Genomic DNA, 20,616 nt, shown 5'->3' with positions numbered 1-20,616 from the left:
AGTAACAGGTAAATGAACATTTTTTTTAATTATTTGAATATATATGAGTGCTTGTGCATAAATACACAAACAATACACATATGCTTTCAATTGTGTAATTTAAGTGATCTAGGTAGCTCTGTTTGGGAAGGTTAGTTAATGCTAGCAATGTGTTTTGGAGTTTGTACGTGCTTTGTCTCTAGGGGCCACCGTATATATTTATATATAAACATATAAATAAATCCAAGTTTTTTAACATTAGTAATTTCTTTTGTGCATAATTTTACATTGTTTTTGATAATAAATTAATTAAAGCAACAAAACAACCTTAAGAGCCGGTTGGGAGCCGAAAGAGCTGGTTCTCTAAAAAGAGCCGGAATTCCCATCACTAATTACTGCTCTGTGACAAAGCAAAGAGCAGAGATGACAGTATTGATTCAAGTTCATTTGTTTTCATTACACGAGTGCACACTTTCATTCTTAGCCTCTCTAACACAGTTGAATCTTTGCATTGAATCTTCAGTATATTACAATAAGTAGCATTTAACCATATGCACCTAAAGTACCTATACTTAGTCAAATGTGTGGTAAAACTACAGATAATGAAGTTTAGATATTAATAAAACATATGTAATAAAAGCCAAAGCTGAAACTGAATGAGTTTATTTATTTTCTTTGTATGCTCTGTAAGGTCTGTGTCTGTAAAGGCCCTGAATGCTGTGATGTAAATAGTAAATGATAGGGAAATAATTCTCACAGAGTTCATAAAGTTGGTTTATTAAATCCCTGCTGATATTTTGCTGATGTTTACATTTTCTATTCATTTCTTTGTGCGTAGGTTTGTTTGATCAACTTGGACTTCTCTGGAGATGAGGACACACCCACATCTGTTCCTACCATAGTCATAGAGAATTTTACGACTTTGGCAGCACATCAGTCACCCACACAGGAAAACCTGCAACCTGGACTTCATGTGGGAGAGACTGTGTCAGTGATGTTTGACTCTGTGTCCTCTACTTTAGTCCCTAATCTCTTTCTCCTTTAACCCACAGTTCAAACCATTCCAAAATTGTCATGCACAATTACTAAATAGGACGTCTGTAACGTATACACATTTGTACTTTTACTTGTTTCGTGAGTTATATTTAAGAAGACTAAAATTATTCGCATAAATAAATGTTTTGTCATACTGAATTTAAATGTGCAGATGATGTGAATATGAATTGGTTGGCTACCTCTGTGGCTTACTTCCAACTATCGTATAAATAGAAAATAAAATATAAAAATACGTATCAGAATAAAAATATAAAAATAATAGTTAACATTGCAACTCGAGGAGAGTGTACAAAATATTTATTTCATCAAATCAAATTATTCAACAAATTTAAGGAAGTAATTATTTTCCTATTTTCTAAAAGGTAAAGAAAAAAAGAAATAAAATAACTTGGTACTAAACCTTTTGGAAATTATACCATAATTTTGGAAATTATATATACATACATCTTAAAGTTTTGGAGAACATAACTTTTGGAAATTAGTATGACTAGGAACTTTCACTCCTCCTCGTTTTACACCGAGGCACTAAGCTGGTACACCAGCCGTCTCAGAACTACTATAACTACTTCCGGTAGTTATTACCAAAATAAAATATGTTTAACCTCCTTATTCGCTCTCTAAGTCAGTTAAAGTGTTAACACCGTCGATGGCAGCTGCGATAACAGGGGGGAAGTTAAGTACGCGGCGTGTTTTCCGTTAGTGAAATACCAAAACCTTGCTTGAGGCAACATGTTCAAAGGAAAGAAAATATTTTTGAAGGCGAAACAGAACTATTTCCGGTATTAGCATAGACGACTTGACCTACATTGCACGCTCTTGAATGGAAGTATCAACACGAGGGAGTTCGTGTAAGAAGTGGACTTAAAGTTGGTTCGGCGGTATTAAAATGGTTGGGAAGATAAAATATGTTCGGCAGAAGCTTCACCACGAGGCCGTAAAGGTCGATGGGCCGATCGGCTTCGCGCAGCACGGCTCACTGGTGTCTTCTACCGTACAGAAGGATCCTGGTGAACTACTCACAGCAAATTTAAGACTGGGGAGCAAGCCTCACAGACAGGTGTGTGTTTAAAACCATGGAGATAACGAACAGTCAAAATCTGTCACTGCCACTTTGTTGGAACGGACGTGACAAGATCAACCTTTACCTGACTGAAACTCTTCAAATAAGCCATTCCTCTGCAGATGACCTGTTAGCTGTTTGACAACTACTCTTTCAAGGATGTTTGATATGAAGGAAGGTTGGAGATTGGCCTATAATTAGCTAAGACAGCTGGGTCTAGAGATGCTTTTTAAGTAAAGGTTTAACTACAGCCAGCTTGAAGGCCTGTGGTACATAGCCGATTATTAGAGATAGGTTGATCATATTTAAGATTGAAGCATTAATTAATGGCAGGACTTCTTTGAGCAGTTTTGTAGGAATGGGGTCTAAAAGACACGTTGATGGTTTGGAGGAAGTAATTGCTGAATTACTGAGTAACTAAGTACCAGCTGGAGAAAATCCCAGCGACCATTACACATAGAGACAGACAGTCATTCACACCTATGGGCAGTTTAGAATCACACATTAGGCTCCATTCTAGCACAAATGTGGTGGATAGAAGCATTTGAGTTATAGATGTACTTTCATTCTAAACCCTTGCAGGCTCCTGCATTGGCATCCTTCCCCTCCAGTGTTTTTGCTGGCACTAAGATCTCTCCTGAGGCTCTGGTACAGACACTCAAGTTTGATGAAGCTCCAGATGTGCCCACACCTGTCACGAAAGGTAAGAGACGTTTGACCATGTCAGTGTGATGGCTTCTGTGCAGGTTTGAAGTTGGACTGATTATTGTATTATGACCCACACAGGTCAGTGAAGCAAATTAAGGTATCAACTATAAAGACGGTATAAGCGTGGCTCAGGTCTAAACTGAAACACAAAGCTCTGTGTCCGTTCAGAAAGTGGTTTTGCTTCTGTGCCTGAGTCTTAACCTACATGTAAATAATTCAGAAAATGTATTCTTCATCGGGTAAACTGCTACAGTTAAATGAAAACAATTCATTATTTATTTATATCAGTGACATTTGTAAGGTGTCTGACTTATTAAAATGAGTGCTATTTGCTGATGAGAGAAATATTTTGTGTTTGGAACCTAACAGAGCTGCTCGATATGGTTACTTAAGAAATGTACAAAATTTAAAAAAATGGTGTGACAGGAACAAACTATCCTTAAATCTCTGTAAACTGTTGATGTGATTATAAATAAAATGAAATTCAATCGAGTTGCTGAGCTGATTAAGTGTCTCTCTTGTTCAGCTGTGAAACCGGTTGCAGTTAATCTTAGGTTAATGTGCTCAGGCCCCTGAGTCAGATGTAATATTGCATTGTGTGAACAGCTCGTGTAAATGCTGGTTTTCACTCAGTGTTTTGATTTTATTTCAGCATTTGACAACAACAGAGAAAAAGCAACAACAGGTAAGAAGACTTCAGAATCTCTGTAATTTGAGAATAGAGCAGTTTCAAATTTGAAATGTACAGAGGCAAAAAAACAGTGTAATTGTGGGTGTGACTTTAATAAGCAGGCCTGTTTTGGTTCTTCAGTGTATATGAAGACCTCCATGAAACTGTTGAAATGCTCGTCACTACTTAGTCGTCTACAGCAGCTGCAAAGCTGTGATGTGCTGAACCAGTCTTCTCTCTCCCTGCTGTGGTGCTGTTTTCTCATTTGCCTTCAGCTGTTCAATATCCCTTACTCTGCAGTATGTGCGGTGTGGTGGATGTATGACGGTTAGGTGAAGAACTCGTCTTCTGCCCACCTCAGTCACAGAGATCCATTTCATCTGACAGTGGAAAAATGAGGCTCCCAGTGGGAACAGTGGTGGTAAAGCATGCCCCCTGCCCAACAAACCCCCACCTACTTGTGAAAGATTGGATTTCTCCACCTGTGCTCACAGTTGTAGTCAGTGGCAGATGCTTATCTTTGCCTGTTCTGTTAAAACACTTGTGTTGTTTGGTGCTGTACTGGTAGATAAAGGCCTGCTAGGATGTCTGCACTGTTCACAGTGTGGAGATAACATGCCTGTCTGAACAACACTGGCTGACATACAGTGGGGTACATAATTACAGGATGAGCAGCAGCTTTGCACACATCTCTGGGGGGAGTTTGGCCCACTCCACCTGACAAACAACTCCACGCTTCAGCTCCCTCCACGGATGTTCTGGAGGATTGACGTCTGGAGACTGGGGAGCCTTTAATGGGCCTCCGCCTTAGCCAGTCTGTTGTTGCCTTGGTTGATATTTTATCTCTCAATTAAATTTAAACTATGATACAAAGAATGAGCCGTCTATTATTTTTAAGTGAGCAAACATACAAGATGTTGAGTTAGGCATGTCTCCCCATCGCTAGCTTAAACAAGTCCTTGGCAGTTCCTATTAGGGTAAGACGGAGATCCCATCGAAACCTGTGCAGGTTTGATTCTGGTCATCTGGATGTTTTCAGTGGGAGAAACGTTTCATCACTCATCCAAAGTGACTGTTGGTATTGATCAGTGGTCGTGACAATCTGCATCTTAATGATCATAAAGTCAGCTGAGACTGAAGAAGTCATCTGATGATGATGAACGTTTCTGTTGGGTCTGCGCTTCGCACGCCTGCTGGTTCAGAGACTCATCACCCGTGGACAAAGCAAGACAAACAGCTCAACCGGTTTTTACTTGATAGCAAGGAAAGCCTGGTCGGAACCAGGCTCTTGGAGCTGAATGCTCCTCACCTGTTTCCCAGCCAACTTCAAAGAACAGCCTTCCCTGCAGCCTTTTATTCAGGGACACACAAGCACCCATTGTTGCCACCTCTAAAACTAAGGCTACGTCCACACGAGCCCGGATAGATTTGAAAACGGCTTTTTCATCTGAAAACGCTCTGCGTCCACACTAGCGTTTTCAGTCGTTTTCACAGAGGTGTGCGTCCACACTGAAACGGATGAAAACGCTTACGTTCCAGTCCTGCGCATGCGCAAAAGCGAGTGAGAATTAAAGAATTTGAAGAAAAGCTGTCTGCAGCATGTACAGACTGATATTAATCTTTTTTTAGGGCTGTCAAAATTGAGAGCAATCAAAACAACCGCTGTATAATGCACTCCGCTATCTTTGTTTAATTGGTCACATGACTGCATCACATGACTAAAATACATAATCGTTTTAGAAAGTCTGTGTTTTCCTGTGTCCACACTGCGACAGGACAGCTGCGTTTTGAAATGTAAGCGTTTTCGAGAGCGTTTTCAAAACGCTGCGTTTTTCCTTGAGGAAAGCAGCGTTTCAGTGTGGACGGGAGGCCAAAACGGAGAGAAAACGATGCGTTTTCAAATGAAAACGCATTAGTGTGGACGTAGCCTAAGGCACTGTGTGTGTGTGTGTGTGTGTGTGTGTGCGTGTGTGTGTGTGTGGGAGCACGTGTGTGTGTGGATGTGGGTGTGTTTGTATGACTTTGTGCTGATCACAAAGGGTCATCTCCTCTCACCCTGTATATGGCTCAATTCCTTTAAAGGTTCACCCATACACAAGCAAAGGTGAGGCCATAAAGGGCAGGAAGTAAAACATCCTCACTAAATAAGGACACCCAGAGCCCTACATGCAATGTCTGCAGTTAAACACTGTAACCAATTGCATCCCCCACCTACATGTAGGGGAGGAACAGAAAAATCTCTAAACATACAGGTTAAGACAAGGTTTACACATTTAAGTACAACAATGGCAACATTTAACAATTCACTCTAACAGTTTCTCCCACTGAAACCATCCAGATAAGCAGAATCAGCCTTTTGGGATTTCCTTACCTGGATGACTGAGTGTAACTGTACAGGTGTAACTGGGGCTCTAACATCTCTCTTTTGTTCTTTTAGTTTCCTGTTTGCATCAGTTCCTCAGCTTCATCGCAGCTCTTTGGTTCATACTCAGTTCCCTCTCATCACCTCCTGTTCTATCATTCCATCTTTCCATATGTGTTCATTGTTTTGGATGCTTGCTGGCCATCACCTCCATTAGGGTCCACTCTGAACCCCTGTGTTTGCGCTGGTTAGTCCCTGTGTATACCTGCCTCAGAATTATGGATGTGGAAATTTGAGGGTTCTTTGTCGTGCTGGAAGATCCATCCATGACACCTCTACAGTGTTTTAGCTGAGGGAAGATTTTCTGATAAATGGTTCTCTCTTGGACGCTCAGTGAAGTTATCACAGTGTTAACTCTTTGTACTTGACTGTGGGTGTCCCTTTGGTTATTCTCAGCATTTCAGAAAGGGTGTATAAGATTTTGATTTTACCTGACCGCTGGACTTTGTGATCTCTGAATTATTTTTAATTTGCTTCGTATTGCACAGCTAGAGCTGGGCGATAGAACGATAACGATATGTATTGCGAAATAACTTTTTCTCGATAGAAAAATGAAACTATTGCGATAGACCTCATCTCTCTCTCTCTTCCTGTCTTAAAAAAAACAGAACAGCCAATCCAAATTAAGTAGCGCAGAGCCGAACCAATCACAGCCGCAGCGTCACGTCACGTGACTTGTTACGTACAGCACAAGTGCCAAGCCGCACATGTGTATTTGTTTGGGAAGCAGCCAGCCGCCGTGCCGGCCGGTTAATGGAGAAAATGAGTTTGCCCGCTAGAGAAAAATCAGCCGAGAGCTTGGGTGACCAGGTTACCGAAGAGAACACAGATGATGGTTCCAATGCCGGAGAGATTGTCGAAAGGAAGGGCCACAGAAGTTCCGTAGACTGAAAGCGCTAATTCGTCATCGAAAACAACCAGGAGAATCCCTGCGAAGCAACAACAGTCAACTGAGTCGGCTTTCTCCAGCGTCTTACCATATGACAAAAAAGCTAAGAGACATAGCGACATAACGAATGCCATAGCCTACCGTCTTGCTAAAGACATGCTACCAATAAACACGGTCGAAAATTAAGGATTCAAGCAGCTAATTGAGGTAATAGCTAAGCTATACAACAAGGAGAGATTGAAAATTTCCTTTTAGTTCTCAGTTTATTTGATATTGACAAAAGTTAGTCAATTTTGTCTGTTCTTCTGTAAAACAAACTAAGATTTATTTTTAGAATTAATATTTTGTTTCTAAGTGGAATTGACAATTTAGTCTGTTTTGTTTTATTTTGAAACTTAAACGCTTTAGCGGCTGCCTTTTGTGTAGTTTGCAATATTTGCCTTTATTTATCTGAAACTGAAGTCTCATGTTCCTTAAGTACATCTACCCTGTTGAACTTATTATGGGAAATAAATATTTAAATCAAAACAAGCTGCTAATTATTTCACATTTTACTTGTGAGCAACGGCACATTTAAATCTTACAAATATAGTTATTTGGCTTATATCGTGATATATATCGTTATCGCCTGAAATGAAAAAACATATCGTGATATGAAAAAATCTTATATCGCCCAGCTCTAAGCACAGCACGTCTTCACAGAACAAATGTGGAATACACTCAGCCTTAATGTTAGACAAGAGGGAGTTGTTATATAATTTAAAACACCAACATATAGTCAGTAGATTTTATTTAAAAGTCTTTATATTGACAGAATACTGCATCTATAATGTAATTAACCCCAATATGAGCAGTAGTGCACCGTATACCAGAACACATTTATTTCATGGGTCAGTGTTGACCTAGCTTTTATTTTAGTGCTGGGCACTGCTATGATTTAAAAGAGGGACGTCGAGCAAAGAATAGCATGTTTGAAGCTGCTGCTAAAGCAAGGATTAATAAGCTTTAATATATTTCTGATGCTGTTGCAGCTACAGGGACAGGACTGCTCAGCGCCTCTACAGCATTTTGTCTTCACTCTTTCATTTCCACAATGAAAGAACTGTGTTTCTACGTTGGGTTAACCCTGCATGAGTTTTGGTCCTGATACATGCACGGAGTGTCAGCGCTGGTTTATGCAGCACGAAGCTTTGTTTTCTGTTCAAGAAGGAAGGTTTGCAACCATCTTTGATAGGTCACATAAAGCTGCCTCTCATAGGTTCGTCTTACTGCTGAGTGATGCCACACTGGCTTGGATGTGTGCTGTTATGTCTACTGATATTCCTGTTTGTGTGTGTTTGTGTTTCTACAGGCACAGAAATCAAGAAAATGCAGTCAAAGAAAGAAAAGATGAAGGAGAGGAGGGAGCGGTGGCTCAGCAGTGAGTTCACATGGACACAACAATGTAACCTGCTCTTATTCACTCTGTCAGCTGAGGTTCAGTCGTACAACTCCATTTCTTACAAAAAATCTCAGGCCAACACACATTTTCATCTAAGTAAACAGTCCAAACACACTCTGGAGTCTGCCACGTTGGCTTGTGTTCATTCTTATTAATGTTATATTTTTGTCAGTGTCTGTCTTGGATCACTTCACTATTACAATGTTTTAAATACTGAGTTAGGTTTAGTTTCCAGGGAGGCTGAGGTGTCTGATCGCTCTGTGCTCGAGCCCCACTTTAGTCCACAAACTCTTCAAAAACATCAGAAACAACAATGGCAGGTTTCGAACTGCCATCCAGAGGGACTTGGACTGCCTGTGGGACCTGTGTATGGTCCAGGTGTCGCCTCAGTGCTGCTAGAACTGAATTCAAAGCTTGTGAAAAAACAGTTGGACGCGTCGTTCTGTGAAGAAGGTGAACCCGTTACACTCCACTCACCGTGGACACACGTGCTTGGAAACTATGTGTGAAGCTTTGAACAGTTTGTGTGATCTTAGTTGTTTTCATGTAACACAGCTTATTAAAGCAGGGCTCTAGAGTGCGACCAAATTTTTCAGTGGTGCGACTAAAAACATATTTGGTTGCACCGGTGCGACCAACTGTTCGGGTAACAAAAAAAAAAAAATCTCTGCAACTCTCCGTGTGGCCAACAACAGACACACATTATGCCCCTATCGTGGACTAAACCAATCAGAAATAGTCAGGGGCGGGACCTCTCTGATTGGCCGTGGTCCAGTTGAAAGTGCAGGTGGATAGAGGGAGGCGAGTAGCTTGAATAAAGCGATATCGATTCATTAAATCCTGAATTGACTTTTAAGTATAACTGTGTTTTGTCAGAAATGCCAGATTCTCAGATTAAAGCTCACAAAACTATTTCAACAACCACCAAACAGCAAATGAGAGCAGGCACACGGACTCCACACAAAGATGTAAACACAGAGCGGACCGACGCATCAGAATCAGCTTTGTCTTTCTCGGCTTTCTCACCCCACGGCCCGAACACGGACACGCTGTCGGAGCTCAGCGATTCTGCGTCTGGTCCGCGCTGTTTCCGTCTTTTTGCGCTGATTCTGAGCTGCAGGTTTTGTCTCTCCAACCAAAATTCGCCGAGCCAGCAGCAAAAGAAGCAGCAAACTGCGCTTCACATTTGATCAATGTCGTCATGAATTCCCTCTGACTTTTGCTGTTTTGCTTCCACCACGATAAAAATCACACTTCATGCACAGCTCTCTCTCTCTCTCTCTCTCTCTCTCTCTCTGTACTTCAAGAACAGTTTCCCGTCTCAAATCTCTGTTTTCTGCATCATTCATTCTCTTATCACCCACCAGTCTACCGTTGTTTACAGCGCTGTCGGCCGCTGTCTTTTTTCTTAAATGTCCTCGGACAAGAAAGCCTAATTTCTGCTGTTCAATACTGAAGAAATTTAAACTTCTTAAAATTATGCAAAATTGCAGAATATTTTTAAGGTTATCTGCTATAAAACGCCAGACCAGGAAAATCTGCTTCATGTTTTTCTGTGTTTTATTCTCAGTTACTTTGACACAAAGGCATCTGCTGTGATGTTCACAATTCTGATGAAGTCTCATGTGTATCAGTTCAATTCAATTCAATTTTATTTATATAGCGCCAAATCACAACAAAAGTCGCCTCAAGGCGCTTTATATTGTACAGTAGATAGCACAATAATAAATACAGAGAAAAACCCAACAATCATATGACCCCTATGAGCAAGCACTTTGGCGACAGTGGGAAGGAAAAACTCCCTTTAACAGGAAGAAACCTCCGGCAGAACCAGGCTCAGGGAGGGGCGGGGCCATCTGCTGCGACGGTTGGGGTGAAAGAAGGAAAACAGGATGAAAGACATGCTGTGGAAGAGAGACAGAGATTAATAACAGATATGATTCGATGCAGAGAGGTCTGTTAACACATAGTGAGTGAGAAAGGTGACTGGAAGGGAAAAACTCAATGCATCATGGGAATCCCCGGCAGCCTACGTCTATTGCAGCATAACTAAGGGAGGATTCAGGGTCACCTGGTCCAGCCCTAACTATATGCTTTAGCAAAAAGGAAAGTTTTAAGCCTAATCTTGAAAGTAGAGATAGTGTCTGTCTCCCGAATCCAAACTGGAAGCTGGTTCCACAGAAGAGGGGCCTGAAAACTGAAGGCTCTGCCTCCCATTCTACTTTTAAATACTCTAGGAACAACAAGTAGGCCTGCAGTGCAAGAGCGAAGTGCTTGCACTATTATAATTCTGATAAATGATCAGAATTATAATATTTCTGACTGTCTGAGGCTAAATTGAATCGAATCAGGACTTTGAGAACCGGAATCGAATGGATTATAGAAATCAGTGATGATACCCAGCCCTAGTGAGCAGCCTAGGCCTGACAGAGTGGATGTAGCTGTGGGTAATAAGAAAAGATGAAAAGAACTATTGATAACTTTTGTGTTAAGTTAAGGACTGATCCGTCTGAAATTCATAGCCAGCTCTGACACGGTGCCATCAATCTTTGAATGCTGAAAAAACAGCAGTGTATCCAGAAAACACATTATATGCTGCAATAAATGCACTGCCCAAGTGTCCCCTCTCCCCACTGCCTTTCAGCAGCAGGCAGCAGCAAACAGGTCGTCAGAGGAGCCAAGATGATGATTAAGTTTAACATTTTCTACAATATTGACAAAGCAATTTAAGCACAAGTTTGTTAGTTAATCATTTAGAAATCAATATTGTCTGTATGGACTGCAACTTCCCCCCCAAAAAAAGTGCACATGTAAAACTGCGGTGTTGAGCAATGCGGTTGAAAAATTTGAGTGCGCCTAACTTTTGCACCAGTGTGCCTAACCGTGGCAAAAAGTTAGTCTAGAGCCCTGTAAAGGTTTTAAGACTGACATCTTCTTCCAATTAGGAATCTTCTCTCCATGATCATTTCAGGTAATTGGGATTAGGCCTGTAACAGTAGCCCTGTGATGAGCCAATCAATTCTTCAGTAACACAACACGTATCCTCTTCAGGCGTATAATTAGTTACTAATGGCTTCATGTCTCAGCCCTGCTGAAACCCTAAACCAGCTCCACAGTGGATCGTCCCAGTGTTACAGTCTGTGCTCCACTGTCCAAGGACATCCAGCTTTCATTTTAAATGTACGGTTTGAATGGACACATTAAGGAAAGAAGCCTCATTTCCAGAATGACTAAACATAAAGTAATTCTGATGTTTGGGAAGTAAGAAATATGCAGTACATACTTTATTGGTTTGTTTCCACATCACTGGGGCTCAGCTGTTTGACAGAAGAATGAATCCTGGCAGGTGGTACTTTAATCTTTGTCATCAGCTGTGGAGTATTTAGTTGACTATCCTGACAAAAAAGAGACATTTCATGAAGGTTCCTTTGGGATCAATACTTCTTCTTATTGTTTTGGTAGACACGTCGCTCATTTTCACTGTGATGCCAGAAAATAGTTTGAAAAGAATTGAATGACAGTAAAATGGACAAAACCCTCCTGTTAAAGTTCCACAGAGACTTTATTCATGTGCAACAGTTTGCATGTGTGATGTTACAGAGCTGTCATCACAAAGTGGCCGAGAACACCGTCGCTCACAGGTTAGGCTTGTTGTTGTTAGCTGTCCCTCGTCTTTATTCTGTAGTCTGCAAACACTTACTGTCTGCGTTTGTTACTCAATATAACGGTCGTGTCCAAATTCATGGGCTGCATCCTCCTGAGGACCCGGCCTTCGCGGTCTACGTGGACCAGGTCCTCAGAAGGTCGGGTAGGCCGGAAGTAAACAGCTGTGAAATTGGACAGTCTAGCCTTCTGATTAACGTCACCGCTGTGTCGGTGGAGTTTAATAAACTCGGCCGTCTGCTCCTTGCTATCTAAATTATAACAGGACACTGGCGTAAACTCTCGACCATCTCACACTTCTGTTTAATCAGTTTTCTGTTTGACGTTTATTCAGCTGTGTGAAAACCACCCAGGGGATTAATAAAGTTTTATTTTATCTAATCTAACTTTGATCTCAGCCAAACCAATTTACTCCGGAACAAATAAAACACCGAAAAAAGGCAAACAATTACATTTTTAAGTTATCCGAGTGACTTATATATATCATGTTTAACCTGAGTAGCGAAAGAGCGGGGGTCTGAAAACGATGAAGCCGGGAGTCCGCTGCTCTCGCTGGCTTGAGTGACCATTGAACCCCCCGGCTTGCTATCGAGCAGGTGGGTAACAGACGTCTCCGAAAACGTCGGCACACTTTTGCAAATATGCGATATCTTGATAAACCAAGCAGATATTTGAAATTTACACAGCTACTTTCTCGCCTGAAAATACGTTAAAAGTTTATTTTGTGATCCAGAAAGATTAATAAGACTAATTTTAAAACTTAGTAGCGGCCGCCATTGTTGGCAGCTGAAATTTGGCTGGACCGCGCTATGAATTCTGGGATATGGTGGGCCACGAAGGACACACCCGACCCAAGGACGCTAGCTGTGTCCCAAAACGTCGGCTGCATCCTCCGGAGGCCGCATTTGAAGGCCGATTACGTCACAGCCAGGCGACGAAGGCTGTCCCAATTCGTCAACTCCTTCAAATGCGGCCGACAAATGCGTCCTTCATTTCCCCGAATTTGAAGGATGGGTCGGGTGTGTCCTTCGTGTCAACAATGGCGGCCGCTACTAAGTTTTAAAATTAGTCCTCTTAATCTTTCTGGGTCACAAAATAAACTTTTAACGTATTTTCAGGCGAGAAAGTAGCTGTGTAAACATCAAATATCTGCTTGGACCCGGCCCACGTAGACCGCGAAGGCCGGGTCCTCCGAAGGATGCAGCCGACGTTTTGGGACACAGCTGCTGTCACTACCTGATCCGTACCGGAAACCCGATCGGTACCCCGCATGCGTGAAAGGTGTCTACTTCCGGTCGAAGCGTTTTACGATAGTTACGGGTCAGAGTATCTGTTAAGATGTTAAGAATAATAAGTATCTCTTAAAATGTTTCCAATAATGAAACATTTAATATAATGTAGACAAAAACGAAAAATAAAAAGATAGTTACGGATCAGGACTCCCCGATCCTTACTGCGCATGTGCAAAGTCGGACAGTACAAATCGGGTCTACCCGATCCGTACCGCGCATGTGCAGGGGTTTTCTTCTTCTTCTGTTCGTTTAATGGCAGTTTACTCCCCAGTGTTCGAGGATACTGCCACCTGCTGACCGAGCGAATGAACCCTATTGTAAACTGAATTAGCGTCATTACAAACGTGTGTTACATTTGATTTAGTGATAGTCGAGTGTGTTTATGCTTGGAGAGGATTGATTGGAATAGTGATGATGATGTCCGCTATCACTGTCAATTGTCAGTAAACACTTCATCTGGCTGATGAATCTTCACATGACCTATTACAAAGTCTGTATTATTAACTCTGTAATTAGGCGCCATTCTTCTTATTTTACAGCGCTGTTGTTCAATCGGGGAACGCTCTCTGTTGAGGAGAAAAGCATGAATTTGTTTGTATACGGATTATCCATTGTTTAAATGTCCCGGGGTGGCTGTAGCTCAGGTGGCAGAGCAGATCAGCCACTAACCAGAAGGTTGGTGGTTCGATCCCAGGCTGCTCCAGTCTGCATGCCAAATATCCTTGGGCAAGATACTAACCCCGTGTTGCTCTCCGATGCATCCATCGGAGTGTGAATGTGTATGAATGTTAGATAATTAGCACTTAGCTTAGAAGAAGTGCTTGTGTGAATGAATTAGTTGTATAAGCGCTTTGAGTGCTCAGAGTAGAAAAGCGCTATATAAGAACCAGTTCATTTACCATTTACCGGTAGTCGAAAAGGAGGCACAGCTGTTGACAAATGCTAGGAGCTAACTGGGCACTAACCGTATCATTCAAATATATTGAATGTCGCAGTGTTGGCAAAGAGAGGAAGTGATGTAAGATCTGCACATGCGGGGTACCGATCGGGTTTCCGGTAGGGTAGTGTGTATATATATATATATATATATATATATGTGTATATATGTATATACATTACGTGAAGTACCCTCAGGTCTGCTAGATGATGTTAATGCAGCACTATGGACGATACCTACAACCACGATTACCGACACTAACAAGCTGATCTACAATACGGCAGCAGTGACCAGTGAGATGCTTGGCTACAAGTTGAACAGCCACAAGGGGCAGTACGGGGCGACCGTGGCTCAGGGGGTTGGGAAGGGCACCTGTAACCGTAAGGTCGCCGGTTCGATCCCCGGCCTCTCTGTCCTGGTCGTTGTGTCCTTGGGCAAGACACTTTACCCTACCGCCTACTGGTGTTGGCCAGAGGGGCCGATGGCGCGATATGGCAGCCTCGCCTCTGTCAGTCTGCCCCAGGGCAGCTGTGGCTACAACCGTAGCTTGCCTCCACCAGTGTATGAATGTGAGCGTGAATGAATAATGTCATTGTAAAGTGCTTTGGGTGCCTTGAAAAGCGCTATATAAAAATCCAAAGCATTATTACCCTCCCTCTGCGGTTCCAAATACCTGCAGAGGGTCAGGCAAGTCCTGAGGAGTCAGCTGAACGGTAAGAACAAGATCCGGGCCATCAACACCTACGCCCTGCCCGTGATCAGGTACCCTGCTGGGGTAATAGCCTGGCCAAAGGAGGAGATAGATGCCACTGTCATAAAGACAAGAAAGCTCCTTACCATGCATGGAGGGTTTCACCCCAAGTCCGGCTGTACACTAAGCGGAAGGAAGGGGGCCGAGGACTGGTGAGTGTCAGCACCACAGTCCAGGATGAGACAACGAACATCCAAGAATACATTGGGAAGATGGCCCCAACTGACCGAGTGCTCAGTGAATACCTCAGGCAGCAGAAACCCAAGAAAGAGGAGGGAGACGAGGAACCATCATGGAAGGACAGGCCCCTGCACGGTATGTACCACCGGCAGATAGAGGAGGTGGCTGATATCCAGAAATCCTACCAGTGGCTGGACAAAGCTGGACTGAAAGACAGCACAGAGGCACTAATCATGGCAGCACAAGAACAAGCTCTGAGTACAAGATCCATAGAGGCTGGGGTCTATCACACCAGGCAAGACCCCAGGTGCAGGCTGTGTAAAGATGCCCCAGAGACAATCCAGCACATAACAGCAGGGTGCAAGATGCTAGCAGACAAGGCATACATGGAACGCCATAACCAAGTGGCCGGCATAGTGTACAGGAACATCTGTGCCGAGTATAACCTGGAAGTCCCAAGGTCAAAATGGGAGATGCCCCAAGGGTGATGGAGAATGATCGAGCTAAGATCCTGTGGGACTTCCAGATGCAGACGGACAAAATGGTGGTGGCTAACCAACCGGACATAGTGGTGGTAGACAAACAGAAGAAGACGGCTGTAGTGATCGATGTAGCGGTTCCGAATGACAGCAATATCAGGAAGAAGGAACACGAGAAGCTGGAGAAATACCAAGGGCTCAGAGAAGAGCTCGAGAGGATGTGGATGTATATATATAATATATATGTATATATATATGTGTATGTGTGTGTTTATATATATATATATATATATATATATATATATATATATATATATATATATATATATATATATATATATATACCTCAAGCGTGCTGTACAGGTCCTTCAGGCAGGGAAGAGGATGTCCAAGGATTTTTTGGGCCATGTTAATGACCCTCTGAAGTGCCGTTTTTTCATTGCATTTCATTTAATGTTTAAACTGTTAGTTTGTCCAGTTTACTTTGTTTGATCTCGCCTTACTTACCTGTGTTCCAGAAGCAAAAGGAGGAAGTGCTGCCTCACTTCCTGTATGCATAGCTTCCTGTTTAGTGCTGATGTCACAGGAAGGGACCAGGTGTTTGCTTTAGTGTTGTATGTATTGTTGTAAAACATGAAGTGTGTTTTGTTGCTCGTGAAAAGCAGCGAGATGAGGCCAAACCACATGACATCATAAAAAGAGGTTCCTTGTAAATTTACAGTGATGGCTCAACAAACAGAAACAAGGCTTTTTGTTTTGGATGCTTGTATTTTCACAGCTGCCAGGTACAAATAGGGTTATGGTATTCAAATGGACTCTCACTGGTTTCTGTCTACAGGTCTAACCAGTACACTGCTGTGTCGCCCAGAGCTTTCTTTTTTAAGAGTTGTTTACAACCAGAAGGAAGCTAGCTTAAAATGAATATGAACTTTGTAAAAGACCAGAATCTAAAATTACAGGCTTCATTCAGTGAGTGCAGTGTGGTAAATGCCACACATCTTGTACTGACATTTTCTGTCACTATATGTCTTACTGTAATAATTTCGCTGCTGTTTCTTAGAGATCAGCTCCATCAAGCAGGCGAAAGAGCTCCAAGCAGCCGAGGTCCGGAGACAGGCCACTCCTGTAGTGGGAGACATGAGGCCGCTGGCTGACGCCCTGCCGGAGCTCTCTCAGCTCATCTCCCCAGCTTCCACAGCCCCCGTTGCTTGCCGCAAAAGCAGGAAAATCAAAGTGTAAGTGTGACTTTGCACAGCGCTGAGCAAGCCAGGCATCAAGTGTCAACATGACAGTTGTTGATTATCAAGTGCAGCGTCCCGAAATGATCGCGTTTCTTTTGTCCTTGAAGGCAGCAAATCAGGACTAATAGCATCCTACAGCATGTTTGTGGCTGATGAGGCTTCACCAATGGCTGCTCTCACTCACAGTCCTCAGAAACTTTGTCATCTTTGTACACTCGTGCTGGTTTTCACATCTTTAGTCTCAGTCACTTTGTTTGTATTTTAGAGAATTTGAACTTCAGTTTGTTCTGTCGTGTTCATGATGAGTGGCAAAAAAAACAAACCTTGAACTGTAAATTTGTTATTCAAGCAGCAGTAATCGGGCTTGGGTTCATCTAGGTCAAAGTCAAACTTTAACACTATTCAGTAATAACAACAACAACAATAATAATAATATCAAAAACAAACACTGAGTGATATTTTCATTTGGATCAGTGTCAGATATCTCCTTAGTACAGTCAGCTGACTCTTGTGACCACAGGTCTGTCTGAGAGAGCGAACCTTTAATAATTAAATGAGCTTCCATGTGCCCATCCTGTCCCCGTCTGTCCCCATCCTGTCCCTCTCTGTCCCCATCCTGTCCCCGTCTGTCCCCATCCTGTCCCTCTCTGTCCCCATCCTGTCCCCGTCTGTCCCCATCCTGTCCCTCTCTGTCCCCATCCTGTCCCCGTCTGTCCCCATCCTGTCCCTCTCTGTCCCCATCCTGTCCCCGTCTGTCCCTCTCTGTCCCCATCCTGTCCCCGTCTGACCCTCTCTGTCCCCGTCTGTCTCCGTCTGTCCCCGTCTGTCCCTGTCTGTCTCCGTCTGTCCCTCTCTGTCCCCATCCTGTCTCCGTCTGTCCCCGTCTGTCCCCCTCTGTCCCTCTCTGTCCCCATCCTGTCCCTCTCTGTCCCCATCCTGTCTCCGTCTGTCCCTCTCTGTCCCCATCCTGTCCCCGTCTGTCCCCATCTGTCCCCATCCTGTCCCCATCTGTCCCCATCCTGTCTCCGTCTGTCCCTCTCTGTCCCCGTCTGTCCCTCTCTGTCCCCATCCTGTCCCTCTCTGTCCCCGTCTGTCCCTGTCTGTCCCTGTCTGTCTCCGTCTGTCCCTCTCTGTCCCCATCCTGTCTCCGTCTGTCCCTCTCTGTCCCCGTCTGTCCCCGTCTGTCCCTCTCTGTCCCCATCCTGTCCCCGTCTGTCCCTCTCTGTCCCCGTCTGTCCCTCTCTGTCCCTCTCTGTCCCCGTCTGTCCCTCTCTGTCCCCATCCTGTCCCTCTCTGTCCCCGTCTGTCCCTGTCTGTCCCTGTCTGTCCCTCTCTGTCCCCATCCTGTCCCCGTCTGTCCCTCTCTGTCCCCGTCTGTCCTTGTCCTGTCCCCGACTGTCTTACAGAGTTTGGATGGTGCTACCTGAAGGAGCAGCTTCTACCACAGACTGTGATAAAAAGCATTTCTTTAGTTTGTTTGATTTACACTTAAATTCTGCGGTCATGTGACCACCACATACTGATGTCAAGCAACATTAAAGTAATGACTGCTTTATAAATAAACCCCAGAGCGTTTCCCTGCTTTGTGGAAGACCAGTAGGAGACACCATTAGAAGAAACTGTCCACTGCTCTCGATGTGTTAAAGTGTCCCCATGTCTCTGTCCGATGTCCTCCCTTTAGCCCGGTGAAGAGACCAGCGCCCACAGATTTCAGTCAGATGAAACGCTCACAGAAACGCAAACTGCTGTAAGAGCTTTCTTTCTTTCTTACTTACAGTGATTGAGAGCCAGACTACACTCCTGTGTGGAAATCCTCTGCCACTCTTCTTTTCTGTTTTTACAGGGAAACTGAGATCAGCAGGTTCAGCAAAGCAGTGAGGACACTCTCAGGTAAAACCAACCCTCTGGCTGATATCGGTGAGCTGCTGAGGAAGAGGATGAGACAGGAGGAAGAGCAAAGCTGCCTTTAGCAAGATCCCAAAGCTGGACTGTGGGAGGCTGAAGAGTATTCACACATAAACATTTATAACTGTCAGCGAACAGCAACAACCCTGATACCTGTGAGTGGAAATGATACAGCAGGGTTTCTCTGAAATAATAAATCACAACGTTTAGACCCAACATGTTCTGTTTCATTTCTCTTACAAGGTTCACAAACTTTAATCACTCTGTGTTCACTAAAAATAATAATAACGTAACATCCCAGGATGTGTATTTTCAGCTGCTTATCTGTGAATAAGGCTGTGAGCTGACAGTAGTGTTCAAACTGTCACCACATTCACATACCTCTAACATACAGAAATATGGATGCTTCTGATAATTCCCCTTTATTTCAGCCTGGTGTGTTCCCAGTAATATGGCACATGTCTCCGTGCCGACTCTCCACTTCGGGTGTAGATGCAAATGAAATGAGGAGTCTTACAAAAACAGTGTGAAATGTTTCCCCAAGTCTGACTTACAGGAAATGCAGAAATTAGAAGAGATAAGACATAAGTAATGTCAAGGCAACGTGCTAGCTTTGATGTGTGATTTTAGCTTCTGCTCTTTTCCTTTTTTACATTCTTCTTCATTATTTCTTAATAAATGAAATGAATGAATGAAGGTCTGGATTTGACTCTAAGTATTTAATTTGCAATTAAAGACATTTGTGTGAAGCCACAACATATGATCAAAGCTCTGAATGCACTGAAGGACAAATCAAACATTACAGGAGTGAATGACAGAAAGAAGAAGAGCACAGTGAACAGGAAACGGCCTGGGCGATGATCCCAGGACTCTGTCTGTGGTTCAAAATACAAACAAACTCCTACATGTTATTCTGTACACGGCTGTACTACAAACTGACGTTAATGGTAAGTCAGAGCTTTGCTTTCTGCTTTTATTTAAACAGCTAAATCACATTAGTCATTTATGCTTAACACTAAAGCTGGTGTTAAACGGGTTATATTTTGAGTTTCAATTCAAAATCACCGCCTTTTAATTCAATTACATTTACAGCATATGTTAAATGTGCTGCAGAACCTGTGCTGGGGATAAGGGTAGGGATCATGTTGAGAGTCGTCTGACTTCATGTGACCCCCCATATGAAGGCTCTCACAGTATGGATCAGTTACAGAGACAATGATACTGTTTGAAAACCATCCAATTAAGAAATGTATTCCTTTCTTTCCAGAGTCATCGAGTCGTACCTTACCCCCCCCCCCCCCCGGAAGCCTTGTTATTATTAGTCAGAGGCAAGAAAAACCTAATCAATACAAAGTTCAGTGCTGCCATTAGAACTCATTAATAATGAATCTATGGGACGAGCACAGTGTTGAATTAAAGTAACCAGAGCTCATTGTTAGCAGCCTCTAAATGAAGTGAATATATGAAGCACGGTGCGCTTCCCAGCACAAGCTTGTATCTGTGAATCACACTGTTCTCAAATCTCACAGCCTTAAACTGCAAGGACAAATATTTCATGACCAACACACAACAGACACAAACACAGCAATGAAAGAACACAACCACAATTCAAGTGTGGCAGCATCAATGAGTGAATGAACTGTGACAACAACAATAATAATAGTGCCTGAAAGGCTACAGATTCTGGGTTTACTAGGACAAAGCAAAATAATCTAATGTGTTAGGAGAATTTAGTGGAGGCTGGGTTTGTAGCCCATGTGCTAATGACCTTATTTTAAAGTTACAGTCAGATTCAGGCACCAAACCTAGTTCAGTTTAGGAAAAGATGAAAGTTTCAGTATAAATACTTTCAGAACATGAAGTATCCAGGTGTTCTTACTAAAAGGTTAGAACTCCTGAAGCTAAGTTTCTCTCACTACTGCAGTATAACGCTCTACATGAGG

The 20,616-nt window shown here is 43.0% G+C and overlaps 1 protein-coding gene across 1 annotated transcript; it reads left to right on the top strand.

The window, feature by feature from the left end:
* Nucleotides 1-1,634: 1,634 nt before the first annotated feature.
* fam207a (family with sequence similarity 207 member A) lies at nucleotides 1,635-18,889 on the top strand. Its single transcript, XM_031736313.2, has 7 exons — nucleotides 1,635-2,092; nucleotides 2,678-2,798; nucleotides 3,456-3,488; nucleotides 8,136-8,204; nucleotides 16,588-16,762; nucleotides 18,450-18,515; nucleotides 18,612-18,889. Exons 1-7 carry the CDS (start codon nucleotides 1,922-1,924, stop codon nucleotides 18,736-18,738), a joined length of 762 nt encoding a protein of 253 aa, XP_031592173.1. The 5' UTR covers nucleotides 1,635-1,921; the 3' UTR covers nucleotides 18,739-18,889.
* The last annotated feature ends 1,727 nt before the right edge of the window (nucleotides 18,890-20,616 follow it).

The sequence above is a fragment of the Oreochromis aureus genome, linkage group 23 (genome assembly GCF_013358895.1).
Source record: "Oreochromis aureus strain Israel breed Guangdong linkage group 23, ZZ_aureus, whole genome shotgun sequence".
In the NCBI taxonomy this organism is placed as follows: Eukaryota; Metazoa; Chordata; class Actinopteri; order Cichliformes; family Cichlidae; genus Oreochromis; species Oreochromis aureus.
This window is presented reverse-complemented; position numbering and strand designations above follow the sequence as displayed.